The following is a 19,266-nucleotide window of genomic DNA, read 5'->3' on the forward strand; positions in this document are numbered from 1 at the left end:
GTGTGCCTTGGAATTACTCAAGAACAAAATAACATTTATTTGCAGCTGACTTTTCTATGTTGACTTTAACCTTGTTTAGAGTCATTTTTTTCAATTATGATAACAAAAGTTGTCTCTCACTCAGCCCAGGGGCTTTTCAGTTGATCAAAATGGATGATCAAATGTCTGCCTTTTTTCTTATTTTGGTGACAGGTGCCCTTTTCAAAACATTTTCCTCATCACAAGTTACCTTTTTCATCTTGCTGCATAACATGTATGCCCTCCATTTTCCAAAAATAGGAAAAAATAAACAACACAGGACTCATGTTAGAGATTTATACTGTTTATCCTCCAAATCCACTCTGATTTAAGTTAGCCCCAGGGAATACGGTTAAATAAACTTGAATGGTGCATGTGACAAATCTGGTCTGCACTCCATATAACAGAAACTATTAGCTTTGATTCAAGCAAACTGTGGGTTCCTCAATTTATTCATTTTTGGGAGCAAGTGTTAAGGGCTATGTTCCACAATCATTTAAAGTAGCAGTGATAAAACCTCTTCTTAAAAAGCACAACCTCGATCCAGAGGTTTTAGCCAATTATAGACCTATTTCTAATCTCCCATTCCTCTCAAAAATTCTTGAGAAAGCAGTCGCAAAACAGCTGTGTGATTACTTAAAAAACAACGATTTATTTTAAGATTTTCAGTCTGGCTTTAGAACACATCATAGCACAGAGACAGCTCTGGTTAAAGTCACAAATGACATTCTAATAGCCTCAGACAAAGGACTTGTCTCTATTCTTGTTTTGCTCGATCTTAGTGCTGCATTTGATACTATCGACCATGATATCCTATTGCTAAGACTAGAGCACTTAGTTGGCATACAGGGAACTTCTTTAGGCTGGTTTAGGTCCTATTTGTCTGAACGCTCTCAGTTTGTGTGTGTCAACGATGAATCTTACATGCAAACCAAAGTTAGCCATGGAGTGCCACAGGGCTCAGTGCTTGGACCTATTTCGTTCACACTATATATGCTTCCGTTAGGCAATATTATAAGGAATCATTCTGTAAACTTTCATTGTTATGCGGATGATACTCAACTATATTTATCAATCAAGCCTGATGAAACCAATCACCTAAATAAAATTCAAGACTGCCTCAAGGACTTAAAAAAGTGATGACCTTAAATTTTTTGATGTTAAACACGACCAAAACTGAAGTTATTGTACTCGGCCCAAAGAATCTACGAAACAAATTATCTAAAGATATACTAACTATGGATGGCATTAATTTGGCCTCCAGTGAGACTGTAAGGAATCTTGGTGTTATATTTGATCAGGATTTATCCTTTAACGCCCACATAAAATCAATTTCAAGGACCGCCTACTTCCATCTACGTAACATTGCAAAAATCAGGCATATCTTGCCTCAAAACGATGCAGAGAAACTTGTCCATGCATTTGTTACTTCTAGGCTGGATTATTGTAACTCCTTATTATCTGGGTGTACCAAGAAGTCAGTTAGGTCGCTTCAGCTGATTCAAAATGCTGCAGCTCGTGTACTAACCAGAGTTAGGAAAAGGGACCACATTACTCCTGTTCTGGGTGCCTTACACTGGCTCCCTATAGAACACAGGATAGAATTTAAAATGATTCTTCTCGCCTACAAAGCCCTTAATGGGCAGGCGCCATCTTACCTTAAAGAACTCATTATACCCTACTGTCCTACTAGGGCATTGCGTTCCAAGAATGCACGGTTGTTGGTTGTTCCTAGAGTCTCTAAAAGTACAATGGGAGCCAGAGCCTTTTCTTATCAAGCTCCACATTTGTGGAATCAGCTTCCAGTTTGTGTTCGGGCGGCAGACACCCTATCCGTTTTTAAGAGTGCGCTTAAGACCTTCCTTTTTGATAAAGCTTATAGTTAGGGCTGATTAGATTCAGCCCCTAGTTTTGCTGATATAGGCTTAGTTTGTCGGGGGACATCTTACTTCTTCCTTCTCTCTGTCTATACCTGTGTACTCTCATGTTCCGATTAACCCAGCTTCCCCCAAATCTTTTTTTTGTGTCCATATATACACCGGGATCCTGAGTCGAGGCTAATCCTGTTGCTGTGGTCGTGTGTCCTGGATCCTCTATCCTGAGCACTGGATCTGAGTCGTGGCTGAACCTGTCTCTGCGGTCCTGCCTGACTCTCACCATACTACTTCCCTGATGGCTCCCACAAGATTGCTGACATCCTCGTGGATTCATCTTCTTATTATAGACACATGCATTTCCAAACATTTGGTCTACCTATGTTGTAAATGTATTATCTTTTCAATTTACACACGGCATTTATTGCACGTCTGTCCGTCCTAAGAGAGGGATCCCTCCTCTGTTGCTCTCCCTGAGGTTTCTCCCATGTTCCCCTTTAAACTGTGGGGTTTTCTCTGGAAGTTTTTCCTTGTACGATGTGAGGGTCTAAGGACAGAGGGTGTCATGTTGTCATACTGATATTCTGTACAAACTGTGAAGACCACTGAGACAAATGTAACATTTGTGATATTGGGCTATATAAATAAAAATAAAAAATGTTTTGGATCAGATGTGGGACTACAGAGGCTTGCTTTGTATGCTAGTCAGTCTCTCACAATAAATTAGCATAGTTGTGCTTTTCTTAGCCAGTATAATTGTAATTGTAGTACAACTTAGACTAGTCCTTCAGCTTTGAGGATTACTCTGTTTTTGACATGAATGAGTTCAATGAGTAGGAGATGATGACTTAGCAAAGAGCATCTATATGACTTCACTGCATTTGTTGGACAGCTGGGTTACTTAATAAATAAGACATTTACATAAAAAAAAATAGAATTAGGTTATTTAAAAATATAAATAACCATCATCATCAACTACGTATATTGAGTTCCTCCTTTGTTTTGCCACACAGAATAGCCTATAATCTGATTAGTTATTTTGGACAGTGGAATTGAATTGTGCGCTTATTATGGGCCACCCCAATTTACCGTCAGCGCATGTACCCTAATTGCATGAATACACGCGCAATTATAATCGGAGGCTTTTTAAATGTCCTATGAAAATGAAGTATACAGCAGTATAGTGACTTTATCCACAGTCAGGGCACCCATCTTTCTTCAGAGGTGTTTTTTCTTAAACCCACAGGCTACACCAACAGCATTCTCTCACTTAGTTACAGACCTCGTTGAAGGGCAGCTCGCCCCCCCCACACCTCCCATTGGCCCCATTTGCACAGACTTCTCCTGCATGTCTTCTCGGGGCTGGCGACGACAGAATGTGTTCCAGTTCACAGAAACGTGGCCGCAAGTTTTCAAAACGTCCTTCTCGAGGCGTTCCTCCTCACAGCACTTTATATATTTTGCTGCAAAACCAAACAGAGGAAGAGTTTTAAAAGTAGGCTTGTGAGAGAAAGAGCCGAGCAGAAACGCAGACAGGATTTCTGGAAACTTTATTCCAGTCTTGGAGCGGGCTGTCAGCATGGTATGTCCACAACACATCGAAGTTCTGATTCAACACGTTGATAACTTTATGAGCTCCAATGTTTAATTTCCATTTTATTATTTATTTTACTTGACGCTCTTTTTTTTATTGTTGAACATGTTGCACGTTTGCTGTTTGATTTTCCGTTACTTGACTCTTCGTCAGTGACTTAACCAGTCATGAATATAGGCTTTAAGGCTGTGTTTTGCCTCACTTTGGATAATCTCTGTCATGCAGCTGATTTTCCGTGCATTTGTTTACAGGAATGTACTGGCTGCATATAGCCACAGATATGTTTTTAAACCCACGACAGCTTTTACTGTGTACAAGAAAGCTAATGTAGTGTGCATTTAAAATTAGATGTGGATAAACTATATACTGTAAAGCCGTACAAACTAAGTGTTTTGTATAACTTTTTTTGTAGGTTTATGGTGATTTTACCATAAGTTTCATCATCAAGTGACTGTAGCACTGACAACACTCCTACACGTTGTTCTAATGCAGATGTAAACACCCTTAAAGTGAAGCTGAAAGGAAGCACTAACCCTTTAATCATCGTGTGTGTGTGTGTGTGTGTGTGTGTGTGTGTGTGTGTGTGTGTGTGTGTGTGTGTGTGTGTGTGTGTGTGTGTGTTGTTTGGGGGGTGTTGGCCCTCTCACTTTTAGATAAATAAATGGCAGTTGATAATATACTGTAGCTTTTTTAAATGGCATTTAAATTGTTATTCTGTCTCTTTAAATCATTTGCATGTTATCCACATGACCATTATTTTTGTAATGCGTGGTTGCTCATGTGTTGAAACACAGCCAACATAAGCACTGCAATAGATCTAATTTAAGTTAGTGACAAGTTACCTGATGGCCCGAGTGGGATGGTTTAATTTAGTAGTGTGCCTGTTGACAGTCAGTCATGTTGTGTGAATACCAAAATGACATTGAGACTCATATATAAGACAGCAAGTTGTAAAGTGTGAACGGCAGGGCGATCTGGTGACTTTGAGAGTTGTTTGCTTTATTCTTAAGCCTTTCTAGGTCCTGAGCTGGCAGATTGCCAAAAACAGATTTGACATAACTTCACTTGCTCCTTTTCAAACATGACGTCCACATGTCAAATTGCAGGAATGAAAAGGTCTTTATTCTAGCTGTTTGTAGAGGGCTGGTGTGTGCAAACTGAAACACACTTGAACTGTTTAAAGCATTGATCCTCATAATAAAAATAAACACAATGTTTCATAAATTCTCATACTGAACATGTGTGACGAAAACTTCGCTCCACTATTCTCTGTTTCTGGATAGTATAAATGTTCAGTCATATGTATCTTTTTCTACCATTTAGTCATGTATACATTGTGAGACTGTGAGCAGAGGTGTTTCTAATGAACTCTGTGGTCATGTTTGAGGTTTAGCTGTGTTTAAAAAAACTGCCTTGCATTGTATTAGTCCTCTACATGTGAATATTTGGGAAAATCGCCAACAATTTCTTAAATGGTTTCAGTTTGCTAAATATTAAAAAACAAAGGTGTTTTTAGAGATTAGCTATGCGGGCCTTCACACTGTTCACTGGGGACAGACAGTGTGGTTGCCTTTTCTCCAACTGTACCCAGAGATAGACCCTAGCTGACCGAACATTTACAATCTGTGTGTGTGTGTGTGTCAAGTGTGCTTGGGGAAAGGGGCAACAAGATAATTAATGGTTAGCCAAAAATAGCGAAGAGAAAGAAGCATGCAGCATTTTTCCACCTTTCCACAACACAAAAATTATAGTAAAGTCTTTATCGATTTAGAAAAAGCTGGCATAAACAGGAAATTGCAATGTCTCTATTTAAAATAATTGTAAATTGGTTTAACAAATGACAATGCGATCTGATACAGGGTTGCTGTGTAGTTAATGGAGCTTGAGGAGAATATGAGGTACACTTAAATAAAACTAATTACCTTTATCTGCATTTATGCAAAAATGTATGCAATGATTACTTTGGTGATAAGTCTGTTTTGGAGTGCTTGTTGTTTTCTTTGAAAGGAATTATCTAAACCACCAAGGTTACTCACACTCCTGATAGCCTGACTTTATCATTTCACTACATGGTTATACTTATTTAGATTCATTTAACCTTTTTCAATCACTGCTCAAGGTTAACTAAATCCAGAGTTAACTACGGCTACAACTAGCAATTGTTTTCATTTATGAATAGTTTAGTAAACAAAGTCTGTAAATATGAAAGAATGACATCTTCAAAAGACTTGCTTTATCTGATTTACAGTCGATAACCAAGGGAAGTAAGAGCCAAAAAATAACACAAAATATGTTTTCTACCAGTAGGGATTCATAAATCAGAGCAAGGACGTGAAACTGGATACAAATTTGATTTATGACAGCTTTTGCCAGACAACCACAACGCTGTCCCATGTGCTAAGGGCATACACCGCAGTAAATTAAACGGACCATAACCTTAATTAAAACTATGGCACCAAACTACAAACAAAAGCCTGCTTTGGTTTTTTATAAATGGGTCCTTAAATTGTATCTTAGCCTTGTCACCAACTATGTCAACCACATGGTGCACCCGTGCGCCTCAGCACCACCCACAGTGTGAACCAATGTAAGCCCAACACCTCCCACTGGAGTACCCCACCCACTTGAACTAAAACGACAGACTATCTCTCCGTCAGACAGGGATCTGCATGGCGGCTGCTGTTCTTCCACTCCTCTCTATTTGTGCTTGCTGGCATATTTTGGTCACACTCCCACACTCACGCTCTATGAATGTGTTTATATATATATATCAATGTATATCTATATATGTCTGACACCATGAGTTCTGACCTGCCACATACTGTTCTGGGTCAAACCCTCCTGTAATTTTCCATTCTCACCATCTGATACCAGCACTGGTACAGCTAGGTCATGCTCTAAAGCCAGTTTGGCAAACCTCAAGTCGTTTTGGATGTTGTCCCGTCATTGGAGCGGAATGAGTTAGTAAGAGTGGGTACTTAAGGTTACAGAGCCCCTCCTCCAACACAGACGAACGCGCACATGACCAATGAGGGCACCAGATAAGTTTGTGCACAGATGGAAGGCATATCCGTTTTGTTTATTTATGAATTGAGTTATGTCTTACACATGTGTCTTCACATTACAGGTCATAGGTGGAAACCACATGAGTTCTTGTTCCCTCGCCGAACTCTCAGTGGTCTTTAATCAATCCCCCCAACACTATATCTTAAGTTGTATTATAGACTGCTGTGGTTCCAGTGTTGCAATGCAGAACTTAGATTCTTACTTTATAATATTCTTTGGGTTTAATATTTTTCAATGGTTATGTGAGTAAAGTTAAAAAAATTATGTTTTCCAATCTAAACATTAGTCAAAATAATGAGAAAATGTTCATTTTTTTCTAAATTGTGCAGCTTTTATTATCACAGTTAATCATTCTTCTTCTTCTTTGTTTCTTTCAAGACGGAGAAACCTCCTCTGGACAGCCTGGAGGAGCGAGCGTGGCTGGGCGAGGGTCAGTCTGAGACTCAGCTCACAGCTGTGCCCGGTCTGGACGGAGCAGAGACGAGCAACGCAGACCGGCCAGCGTGGGACTCCAAGGTCCAGTATGTGTTGGCCCAGGTGGGGTTCAGCGTGGGCCTCGGGAATGTGTGGAGGTTCCCCTACCTTTGCCACCAAAATGGCGGAGGTGAGTGTCTTTGTGCATGTAAATGTCTGCAAAGGCTAAAATGACAAAGAGTTCTCTCCCACACACTCCTTTGTTTACTTCAGTAACATAATGATATCATTTTGTAACACTTGCGCTTCTATTAACTATTGCTCCAACACATTGTACATGATTGGCTAAGAGGCGGGACATTTCTAAGATTCTAAGATGTTGACCAGAGCCGGCCAGCTAACAAATCAATAGTATGAGAAAAATAAAGAAATGTTTGGACATTAAAGCATGTAAACATGTCACAGTAGTGGCAAAACAACAATATGAACCTGAAGATTATTATAATGAGGCCCCTTTAAAAAAGAGTGTACTTTCCAACTCTTTGTTTTTCCTCATGACCGTAGCTCTCCAGAACCAGTAGCCGAGACTTATTTTAAATGAGCATTTTGTTTCAATAAAAATACATGATAAGGAAAGAGTATTAAGGAATATGCCTTCATCCTTTTAACATCTTCCTTTTCGTTCCAGGGGCCTTCATGCTGCTGTATGTTTTTCTTTTACTGATTGTGGGAGTTCCACTCTTTTTTATGGAGTTGGCAGCCGGCCAAAGCATTCGCCAGGGCAGCATCGGCGTTTGGAAGCACATCTCCCCAAAGCTGGCGGGGATCGGTTACTCCAGCTGCATAGTGAGGGTTTAAGTCTTTTTTGTTAAGTTATTTTTTCTTCAGACTTTAAGATCATACTGTTCATGTATGGAAAATAGGTTATACTTTAGATTTTTTTATTGGTAAGGATTAGTCAAATCCGGGGAAGCAATCAAATCAATGCTCTATCCCGCGTGTTGTAATGTATGTATGTATGTTTACACACTAAAAACTGCTCATACTGTAGCTCACAGTGTGTCGGCCAGGCTGCAGTGTCATAAGCATAAATGTCTTCCTTCAGGCATTGAAAAGCCATAACATGTACCACCTCATTTATCAACCCTATGTAAACCAAGTTTTTTTTTCCAGCCACACTGTATTTATGCTAAAGAAAGGGCACTGAAGGATATCCTGCCATGTTGTAATGTGAGATTTATTTGCGTAACAGTCTCTATAGACAAGCCCGGCAAGAGTGGGCAAAACTTTCTGTGCAAACACAGCACAAAGACGTTCACTTGTAGGACTAGAAGCCCATTCTTACTCAATACTTTTCTAAAAAAACACCTAATTGCTCTGTTAAGCTAATAGTCACAATTTATTACAGCTATGTGTTGGGAATAATTTGCCCTGAATGTCCTCCTTCGCCCTCTGACGCAGCTGACCAACCTCGAGCAGCCGTTATCTCCCATAAGGAGGGGCTGCCCTAGCATATTGTTGATGTTGCCAGTTTGTGACCGGGCAACTCTCTGTCAGAGATAGTTATTGTTGCGGGACACCTGGAACACATCTTTCTCGGGGTGTAGATGACCCCGAGCCATAAGCGACAACAAATGTGTCCTCAGCTGTTTATTCTATCTATTGAAGAATGTTGAATATTACACTCTGAACTAGTTAAAACCTCAAGCTACAGGAGGGTTCTTGAGGATTGATTGTGGCATCTCTACCTGTGTCAACTCGTGGCTCGTGACATGTCTTGTAAATTCTCCGGCCGAAGCTCCAAATAAACCGTCAGTGTTTGCCATCAAAGCTCCAGCTCTCCTCGTGTCTCTCTGAGTCCTGACTCCAATTGCTTCAGAAGTTTCCCCCACAGTATGCATTGAGAATACAACTGTAAACATGGTCATTATAACTTTTGGGATACAAATGCATGAAATTAGAAAAAAATTGCATCATGGGTAATTTGAGATGTTCTATTTCTGAATATCTTACTATGTCAATATTGATAATTCACAGTCCCTTTCTTCTCTTCTAGGTCTGTTTTTACGTGGCTCTATATTACAATGTTATCATTGCGTGGAGCCTTTTCTACCTGGGTAATTCTTTTCAGTATCCTCTGCCCTGGGAGCATTGTCCAATCGATGTATCTACCAATGCAACAGGTACTGGCAGAACTGAGAAGTTCATTGATTCACTGGCTGTAGATGCCAGTCCAATGTCTATAATGTTGTCTTTCCTAAATCAACAGTGAAAGAATGTGCCAGTTCTTCACCAACTTCATATTTCTGGTTTCGGAAAGCCCTTGACATCACAAACTGCATTGATGAATCTGGAGAGTTTAACCCCATCATGACAGGCTGTTTGTTGGCCGCTTGGGCAATCGTGTCCCTGGCTATGATCAAGGGCATCAAGTCTTCTGCAAAGGTACATTTACCTCTTTTCATTTTTTTTTCCCCCGAGCGAAAAAGGTCCCTAGATCACTAACCAATACGCAAATGTATGCTTTGTGTCGTTGTTGAGGGAATTTTATGAGCTTTGTGTCGTTGTTGACTAATTAGTAGATCCATTACACTGTCATGTGTCCGGTAAATATAAACAACAGACAGTTAACTTAACAAAGACTGGAAAAACAAAGCACATCACCCTTAAAAACATTTCAATTATCAATTGTACGCGTTGGTGTTAATGTGATTTACAAGATAGGGTTTTGGTTAGTTTGTCAGCTTGATAACTGCTGATATGTTTCCTTCCAGAAAGAGCCAGGTTAGCTGTTTCCAGTCTCTATGCTAAGCTATGCTAACTCTCAGTTCATTACATTACATGAGGCAGACAGACATGAGAATGCTATTAATCTTTGCATCCAACTCTTCAGCAAAGATTGAAAAAAGGCTTATTTCCCTGAAATTCAAAATATTCCTTTAAAAGTTTCCAACACAGAAAACATCTCCTATTTCTTTTCCCAAATCTTAGGTGATGTACTTTTCCTCAGTTTTTCCCTATGTGGTGCTTTTTATTTTCCTCATCAGAGGATTGATGTTGGACGGTGCGATGGATGGAATCGCCTACATGTTTTATCCTAAAGTAAGCGCACATTTCATCTTGGCTTTAATCATATTTATGTCTTGATTTAGATTTGTATCCAATGAATGCCAAATGAAAAATGAGTAGAGTGTTGAAAATATAGCTGGATGTTTTCACATGTTCTACCATTTCACAATTATTAAGACTTAAAGGTCAGCTATTATGCAAAATCCACTTTTTCATGTCTTATATACATCAACATGTGTCCCCTCTGTGGAAAGACATTCTGAAAGTTTCACGAAAAAAGATTCTCTCTCTTTTTGTCCTGATCCATTTATATAAAAACCTGTCTGAAATTAGCTGATCAGATTTTGACCACTTTATGATGTCATAACGATTTTTTGGCTTGTGTAACCATTAGCCAATCACCAACCAAGGTAACCCCCCCACCCCACCTTATCACCTGAATCTCCTCCTATACCTCATTCACACCAACGGTGTTTCANATCAACCAAGGTAACCCCCCCCACCCCACCTTATCACCTGAATCTCCTCCTAGAGCACCATTGTGTTATTTTTAACCAAATATCTCTCAGAGGGGCGTGGGGAGGGGCTCCTTATTTTCATCTAAAGTAACAGACAGAGAATCAGCACTTTGGAAACAGAGCTGAAACAGAGGGGATTATGGGATGGTGCAATGATCTGTTTGGTATTTCGAGCCAAACACTTCAGAGACATGTTTTGTATATATCTGAGAGCTATAATATATTGATGAAAAACAGTATAATAGGGGACCTTTTTAATGAGATTTTGTTTCCTTGTTTTTTTCCAGCTAGAGCTCTGGGGGAGTGTGCAGGTGTGGCGCCAGGCTGCTACTCAAGTGTTTTTTGCTCTCGGACTTGGCTATGGGTCAGTGATCGCTTATTCCTCCTACAATCCAGTGAACAACAACTGCCACAGGGACGCCATCATGGTCTCGGGCATCAACTTCATGACGTCTGTGCTGGCCTCGCTCGTGGTTTTCGTCATTCTGGGTTTCCGTGCCAAGAACATTGCAATGCGCTGCGTGGCTGAGTACGGATGTGTATGTGTGTGTGCATGAATATTGACGTCCCTTACTGTAAGTGTCCACACATTACATCCAACACTTTATTTATAATGCTGTTAAAAGCACTACTCCTACAGTATATAAGTCCCAAAGTTTGTGTTATTGCAACATTATAAAAAAAGAAGAGTACTCTCAACACCATACCATGTAATTAGGTTATTAGCTTGGTTTTTGCCTAAAACTTGCTAATTTTGCTTTTCCTGTGTGAAATGCCTTGACTATAAAAATTAAATACAACAATATGAGATATTTCATTTGATGTGGTTTGATAAGATTAGATATACTTTCTTGATCTCAAATTGGGAAATAGTTTTGTCACAGCAGCATGTTAAGAATGCATTTCACATGAGATCAAATATATATACAGTAGTAGTTATATATCTATAGAGAATCTAAGGATACATTTATTTATACTGTTGGTAACCGGACCCAAGGGTGCACAATAATGCAGTAATCACTGATTGTAATCAGAATAAACCAGTATTTGAGTGTATGAATTCTCGAAGCAAATATTGCCTGTAAAATGTTTAATCTTTTTTTTCTTCTAACTACTTCTAGAAATCTTGGTCTCCTGAGCCACATGGGGTCTAACCAGCATTTTGATCCTTGGATCAACGCGACTGACCCGAGCTCTGTGTCTCTAGAGGAATACAGAGACTGGTTCAGTCACCACAGCTCCACGCTGGGTCCTAACATCACCGACTGCAGCCTGGAAGAGGAGATGAACAAGGTATGATTTACATTTAATCTGAATTAGCTTTTGATTTAATATTGGGGTTGTAAAGAGATACAATGAGTTTTTTTTTTTTACTGTGAAATGAATAAGAAAAAGTCAGAAAACAAACCAATCAAAGCATAAACTTAAAACCGTTAGCATGGACAACAAGAATAACAGGTTGGTGTCCAGCACTAAGATACAGGGTTAACCTGATTGTGGTTAATTGTTCAAAACAAGACTTGTTGGTGACTCGGTGATTTTGGCCGGCCGTCTTTCCTGCAACGGCAGTTTAAACTGTATTTCCTCCGTACACTGAGCTCTGATTGGTCAGCAGGCGTGGTGCTTTCGCTGAGTTGATCTCTTATCCTGGAACCTCTCCTGCTTCGGAGCACAGACTAGGTTCCAGGATAAGTCACCATGGAGATCTAGCCCGCTAAAAAGTGAACCAGCTTCGTAGTACCGGAGATCCCAGAAGTTATCTTGCTAAACGAAAATCCTGCTTCGTAGTATACCCCCCTGCTCCGGAGCAGGTTAGGTTGCAGGCTAAGAGATCAACTCAGTGAAAGCACTGCCTGCTGACCAATCAGAGCTCATGTGCGGAGTTTAAAGCGATCAAGTCATATTACAGGAGAAAGGAAATACAGGAAAAAAAAGACGGCCGGCAAAAATCACCGACTGTGTGAACGTGAACATTAATAGAATATCACCTCCCATCTTCAGAGCAATCTGACTATTATAACATTAGCGTTAAGAAAGCTTACTTAAATATCTGCCACAACATAAGTACACTGAGTGCAGACGTTGATGTGTCCCATTATCATTCATATCACATCATAATGTATCATATTATCTGAGACAGCTGAGCCGTATCTGGCCGTGCAACACTCACAGTGTCACATACTGTATGCAGAAGTATTATTTTAAGCAACACATTAAGTTGATGAAACACTCGAGACAAATCCACTCGTGTCTTAGACGGGGCAGTGATATCATAAACCTGTTAATGTACGCATTCAAACACTTTTTCTGTTACCAGCTGTATTCACCTTGCAGGTGTGGCTATGTGGCTTTTATCCTGGATACAGTGTTTAAGTCATGGATGTTTAAAGTTTAACTTCTTCATATTTGACTAATATTAAAGTTCACTTTTCATTCAGGAAGTATGACGCTGCGCAGTGCGCTGTCAGTGCACTTCTCCATGTTTGTGATTGGTCCAAATACCACCCCTTTCATGTGAACGCGCACCTAACTAGATAGGGCACGGCTGGCTTGAGCGATCCACTTGATAACCAGCATCGTAGGACCGCTTAACGAGAGCGCGTATGTTTTGGGTTAGGCCAACCGGCTAACTCAAACATATCCAGGTTAGGTTGAACCGGCTTCGTAGTACAGGCCTCTGGTATTCAAACATAGGTGGACATCTCAATAACAATAGTAAGAAGGTGTGGTGCTGAGAACCCCTGAGGAACCGGTGAGATAATATCCAGCAGGCAATAGTAAGAAAACACGGGACAGACCATGTAAGTAGTAGGTCTCAATGAGAGATGAAAGCGAGCTGTGATAGAGGAGTGGAAGGAGGAACTAAAATAACAGAGGCAGGGTCACTACAAGTCATGTTATCTAATAGCTTTTATTTTACTACAAAACATTACTCCACTCCCTACTGCGGGGACTACAGCATGGCTTCTTGTATAGTGCTATCAGATTATAACTACAAATAGGGGTCCAAAAACTGACTTTTAAGAATGTTGTTTTCTCCTTGCCACCTAATATTTATTTGCAATCTTCAGTCAACGTTTACAAAATCCTTATTCCCTCTCTGTTTTCCCTTTTGTATGATGCAGGGTATTGAAGGGACAGGCCTGGCATTCATAGCGTTCACTGAGGTGATGGCCCTTTTCCCTGCCAGCCCCTTCTGGTCCACACTGTTTTTCCTAATGCTGCTCAACCTGGGCCTCAGCACCATGTTTGGGACCATGCAGGGAATCCTCACACCTCTCATGGACAATTTTAGCCTCTTGGGCCGCCACAGAACCATCCTCACTGGTAACAGGATGCTCAGTTTTATAGGCATTTTGTTTTAAAGCAACTCAAGTCCAGGAATGTGTGGCTTAAATGAATATCTCTACAGTTAAATGTGAAAATTCTCTCTTAAGCGGGAAATGTTGATGTCTGTATGTGTAGTGCTGTCAGTGTTTCCTTACTTTTTCTTGATTTTGCCAAGACCCCTAAAGACTACAAATATTGTCTGTTTGCAGCACAATTATGAATCAGATAGCTGCTATTGTCTAACACTGTCTGCCATCTTCTTTTTGTTTCAGTTTCCAGCTGTGCTCTGGGTTTTTTAATCGGACTGTTGTTCACTCAGCGCTCAGGCAACTATTTTGTGACTATGTTTGATGACTACTCTGCAACTTTACCGTTAGTCATTGTAGTAATATTTGAAACCATTGCTGTGTCGTGGGTTTATGGCACAGATCGGTAAGGAACCAATATGTCTGACACTTTTAAATGACTTGCCTCCTGTTTTTTTAAATGTCTTTTAATTCTTACATCTCATGTAAATATTTTCCATGATTTCAGCTTCCTGGATGACATTGAAGTCATGCTCAAGTGGCGCCCTCCGGTGGTGTACAAATATCTTTGGAAATATGTTTGTTTGATCGCGATGCTTGGTCTTTTGGCTGCTAGTTTTATGCGCATGGTTTTCAAAAGGCCCACATACACCGCCTGGAATCAAGCCACGGTAAGATACTTCACTTCTTTCTCTTCTACATAGAATCATTTGATCTCATAGCCTCTAATATTACTCACTATATAAACTTCTCTCTATATGTGTTCCCCCAACTGCACTCAATACCTTCAATAAAAACTCAAAACATTTTTTTTATTTTGTATGGGAGACACTACAAGTCAGTAGGATAAAAACATTGAACTTATACATACAATATTCCCCTTGTTGAGTAAAGTACATATTATCTTAGTGAGCATCTGCTAATTTGCATACATTTCCACAACAGAAATCTGTATTTCTGTATAGATAAAGCCAGGATCAAAATCCAAGAAAATACTTTCAACAGCCAAAACCTAAAAAAAATTGCCATGCTTTTACTTTTTAGGTTTTTAATGTTATTTAAATTTGGTTATGGCTGATATATGAACCAACCCCTCTTAAAAACCTTCAAATAGGAATACAAATGGAAAAGTTGTTAACGATGTGTATAGGTTCCCTACCTACTAAGGTTGAAAAATAAATAAATAGTAGGCATCACCATTAAACTTTCCCAGTTAAATTGCTGAGGGGTATTTAATCTTAACTTTGCAATGTATTCAGGGTCACTATCAAAGTATTGAGTAGTTTTTGAAGCATTGTGCATCCCATATTCTCTCTCTCTGACATGCCCTCTCTCTCCCCCTCTCCAGGGCTCTGAGATGACCCTCGAGTACCCGGGTTGGGCTCTCGGTATGATCGTCATGCTGATAGCCCTTGCCAGCTTGCCTGTGCCGATTGGCTACATCCATTCCATGTGGAAAAACCGCACGGCCCATAACCCTCTCTCTGAGGAGGGGGGCGGCCAGGCGATGCACCGTGAGTTGTACACCAAGTGCAGCTCCATCGATCAGCTGGAGTCCCTCAACAGAGACCCTTCTGAGGAAGACGAGGCTCCTCCCAGGACCGCCTTCCTGCCCCTGGGCAGCGAACACTACCGGCTCCTGGAGCAGGAGGAGGAGGAGGAAGATGAAGAAGAACAAGACACAGTGGTGTGAGCACGACTGTGGACGAGGATATGTTTCAATGTTGAACATCAAAGAGTGTATGAACAAGAGCCAGCAAAGTGTAGGCAGCGCAGTCCTAAACAGATTTATTTATCATCTGAAGAAGAGTTGTTGCACCCCATTTTATCAAATTCAGCAAGTTCTACATTGTTGACAAAACCAAAGTGATTTTAATATTTATGTTTTTAAAGATACATGACCATGCAGTCAAAAGAGAGATTTTAGATTTAGTAGTTAAAACTATCACTGCTTGTACCTCACTCCATTCATTTTCTGAACCACTCAGCACTGTTCAGAAAATGAAAACACTCCCTGAAACATAGAATAACTGTATTTTGTGAAACAAGGATTGAAAAGCCACCAGCCAATCAAATACGGTTGGTATGTTCTTTTTCTGTGAATCTGTTTTTTTTTTTTTTCTTGTAGGGGTTAGTTGAGATTAGTTTTTTTAGCAAAATGCCAAGTGGGAATATGCATGAAAATATTGTACCTTGAGGTGTGTGTGTGTGTGTGTGTGTGTGTGTGTGTGTGTGTGTGTGTGTGTGTGTGTGTGCAGATGATATGTCAGTGAAATAACTTTGTTACGTTGAATTTGTAACATTTTACCTCATGAAACCTCAGTAATGTCTTTACTCATTGCAGCAATGTTGAACTGTATGAGGACTTTAATAAACCTCTAGATGGCAGCAACCTGATTTGATGTCTTTTTTTGATTCACACATCCACTCAAAACTGAAGCACCTTCGATTAGATCAGAGATACCATGATGATGAGTTTGAATTAAAAAAACATGTTTTTGTGGGTTAAGATTGAGGGGGAGTCAACTCTTTGGGGGGTCTTCTCATATGTCATTAGGCTAAAGTCCCCTTTCAGAAGTAAAGTTTAATAGGTTTGACAGTGACATTACTTAAAGGCTCAGTGTGATAAAAAAAATTAGACTAAGTTTTATTTTCTGTTGAGCAAATATGTCTTTAAATCACATCCATGTGCTTTTTACAGTTTAAGTGGGACTTAAATCTTCACATTTTGGCTACCAATACGTGCAAATTCTTCCAAACCCAATTTGTAATGTGCAATACTGTATATGTCATACATTTATTGTATGGGCTTTAACTCTAAAGGATTTGAAATTATTTTAGGAAGTATTTTATAATAAAAATGTACTTTCTTATTTCTTTCTTAGGATGATGCTTACTTATTATGGGTTGAGAATTGGCACAAACAACCTTAATATTCATCATCATCCTTATTCTCCAAATGTCCAATAAAGACCATCCTGATGTCATTGCTCACAATGGACCAGAAAGGCCTGCACCTCTGTGGCACATCTGAGAGTGAAGTGGATGCTGGTGATAGAAGGGAGGGGTGAGAGGGGGGAGGGAGGGATAAAGAGAGGGAGAGAGAGTACTGTGCGCGTTCAGGCAGGACAGGAGGGCACGCGGGACATCAGCACACCGGCCGGGTCAAGAAGCTGCGAGGATGGAAATCCGACCGGACAGGTTTAAGGCGAACGCGGCCAAAGCTCTGGGAAAAATTAACAGGTACACACTCTTTTAAAATTCTCCTCCTCTGACTTTCCCCCATTTTCACCGGTTTGCTGATGCTTTCTGCGGGACAGCAGTTCAGGATGCTGCCGGTTCCCATCCACTCTCCTGCAAACTCTTAAGTGGTTAAAAAAGTTTGTCAGGTATTTATTTTAATTAGAAAAGCATGCAACTGTTGGGTTTTAGCGGCAAACATGATGTAGATTGCGCAAAAAAGTCGAGCTTTTTCGCATCGCTCTGATTGGACTGGCAGAAGTGAGTGAAAAATGATGGCTGTGATGGAGAAAAGCTTGGTCCGTCTTTTGATGGATAGTTCTTTGTTGCGCAAAAAACACAAAAACTAATACAGAAACAAACACAATGAAGTCAATCATAGGGATGAAATTGTGCAGTGAAAGTGCAGTGAACTCGCAGCGTGTGCATGTGGGACAGGAGGGTTCTCTCATTGAGGTCTGATGCTTTTTGCAAACCTTTCCTGTTGAAAATCAAACATAATCACTATTTTTTTTTGTTTTCCCTGTTTGTTTGTTTGTGTGTTTGCTGTGGTCAGATTTGTCCCAACTAGTCAAAGTGGATTTTGTAATTTGGAGTTTTAGATAAGAGGTTAAGTGTGGTTACATAATGTGTCCCTGCATTTTCTGAATGAGAGTAGATCAGCTGCAACCAACATCCTAAATCTATCTATCTATCCATATATGCATCTATCCATCCATCTATCCATCTATCCACATATCCACATATCCATCTATCCATCTATCCATCTATCCATCCATCTATCCATCTATCCATCTATCTATCTATCTATATATCAACAATCCATGTATTGTTTCATAAATAAAGTTAAGCCTCTTCTTAAGCCTCTTCTGTCTCACTTTAGGTAATGAACCATGAGATCTCAGGCCATTAATCATTAAATGTATCAATTTAAATAACTTTATTTAGTATTATACAAAAAAGTAAATATGTGAATCTGTATCAGTCTAATTCCTCTATGCATGAATCACAGTAGCTTTTAAAGATGGTTTACAAAGAAGTTGACCTTGACCATTTCATGTCCGGTGTCATTTCTAAAGAAAGGGCAACTACTGCAGTACCTTGTTTAGAAACATTTCAAACTGTTGGATATATGTAAATAAATGGCATATCATTGCAAAAGTTGCAACACAGATTGGTGATATGACAATATTTCAGTCAAAAACAGGAGAGATTAAAAGGACTGATAGAACCTCATGCAATAACTGCTGCTTTAAGCTCTCGCCCTCTCAGGATTTGAGGTAGCAACCAAACGTATAAATCCCGTCCTGAAATAGCCTGTTTTTCAGTCCAGCTGTCGGGCCACGCAAATCCCTAAACTCTCCCCTCCCTCTCCCTCCATCCCAGCCCATGTCACTTCCTCCAGCCATTCCCCCATCATCCATCCTCCATCCTGCCACCCGTTGAGCCATTGAGACACCAGCACAGATCACTTTCCAGCCTATCGGTGTCTCCCAGATTATCGGACATGCAAATCTCAGTCTTTTTCTCACTAACTGGTCGTGAGCCATGCGTGTGCACGGCTGCAGCTGATGCTATGAGAGATATGATGTGTAAGATTGGATCCAAATTGGTTTTAGTGGGCGTATCCTTCGGCTTAACGAGTGAACTCGGTCTGATGTGGCCACACTGTTAGGTACAAGCAATGGTTTTGAAAGAGGAAGTGAATATTTCTGTTCAAATTTATGAGGAAAACTGATTGTTTTAGGTATTTATCTGTGTGCGTGTTTATAGTGTTGCATCCTGAACACAGGACATCCCTGCACTGTGTGAAAATATGAGTGTTTCTGTATGCAATCACACCACTTCACAGACTAAATCCCTCCTGATGAAAGCAGCCAGGAGATCATCTATTATTTAAACATTTTCTCCATCAGAATGCATCTCCTGTTTCTATATTAAACTCCACTAGGTAAGCATAAACTTCATCACTGTAAGGTCAAGTGCACTCTACTGTTCTACTCTCACTATTTCCTTTTTTAACAACTTCAAATGTAGGCCTGAATATCATCTATTCTTCTCCTGATGTCTGGAAACTACTCCATAGTACTCGAGAAATATAATCCCACTACAACTGT

At 40.1% G+C, this 19,266-nt stretch overlaps 2 protein-coding genes across 3 annotated transcripts in view; one reads left to right on the top strand and one right to left on the bottom strand.

Annotated features, from left to right (window-relative positions):
- Positions 1-3,286, bottom strand: part of eps8l1a (EPS8 signaling adaptor L1a) — a 13,035-nt gene extending 9,749 nt beyond the window's left edge. Inside the window, exon 1 of one of the 2 annotated variants that reach the window (XM_010770932.1) lies at positions 3,206-3,286. In XM_010770932.1, the coding sequence (XP_010769234.1) occupies positions 3,206-3,242 (37 nt within the window). In that variant the 5' untranslated portion in view covers positions 3,243-3,286. Of the gene's footprint in view, positions 1-3,174 lie in introns of both variants that reach the window. The other variant, XM_010770933.1, reaches the window with a different exon arrangement.
- A 98-nt stretch (positions 3,287-3,384) lies between these two features.
- slc6a16a (solute carrier family 6 member 16a) lies at positions 3,385-16,297 on the top strand. The gene is made up of 12 exons (XM_010770931.1): positions 3,385-3,474; positions 6,931-7,156; positions 7,655-7,812; positions 9,023-9,149; positions 9,236-9,411; positions 9,958-10,068; positions 10,841-11,082; positions 11,675-11,846; positions 13,679-13,880; positions 14,156-14,315; positions 14,418-14,580; positions 15,258-16,297. The coding sequence occupies exons 1-12, from the start codon at positions 3,472-3,474 to the stop codon at positions 15,600-15,602; spliced, it is 2,085 nt and encodes a 694-aa protein (XP_010769233.1). The 5' UTR covers positions 3,385-3,471; the 3' UTR covers positions 15,603-16,297.
- Positions 16,298-19,266: the final 2,969 nt, after the last annotated feature.

Source organism: Notothenia coriiceps, unplaced genomic scaffold (assembly GCF_000735185.1).
Source record: "Notothenia coriiceps isolate Sejong01 unplaced genomic scaffold, NC01 NC01_scaffold00009379, whole genome shotgun sequence".
Lineage (NCBI taxonomy): Eukaryota > Metazoa > Chordata > Actinopteri > Perciformes > Nototheniidae > Notothenia > Notothenia coriiceps.

Bases quoted from the DNA above. Each gene is read 5' to 3' on its own strand.
- slc6a16a (XM_010770931.1), top strand. The intron at 9,150-9,235 runs GTACTGGCAGAA...CTAAATCAACAG, and splicing joins TGTATCTACCAATGCAACAG to TGAAAGAATGTGCCAGTTCT. The intron at 10,069-10,840 runs GTAAGCGCACAT...GTTTTTTTCCAG, and splicing joins CCTACATGTTTTATCCTAAA to CTAGAGCTCTGGGGGAGTGT.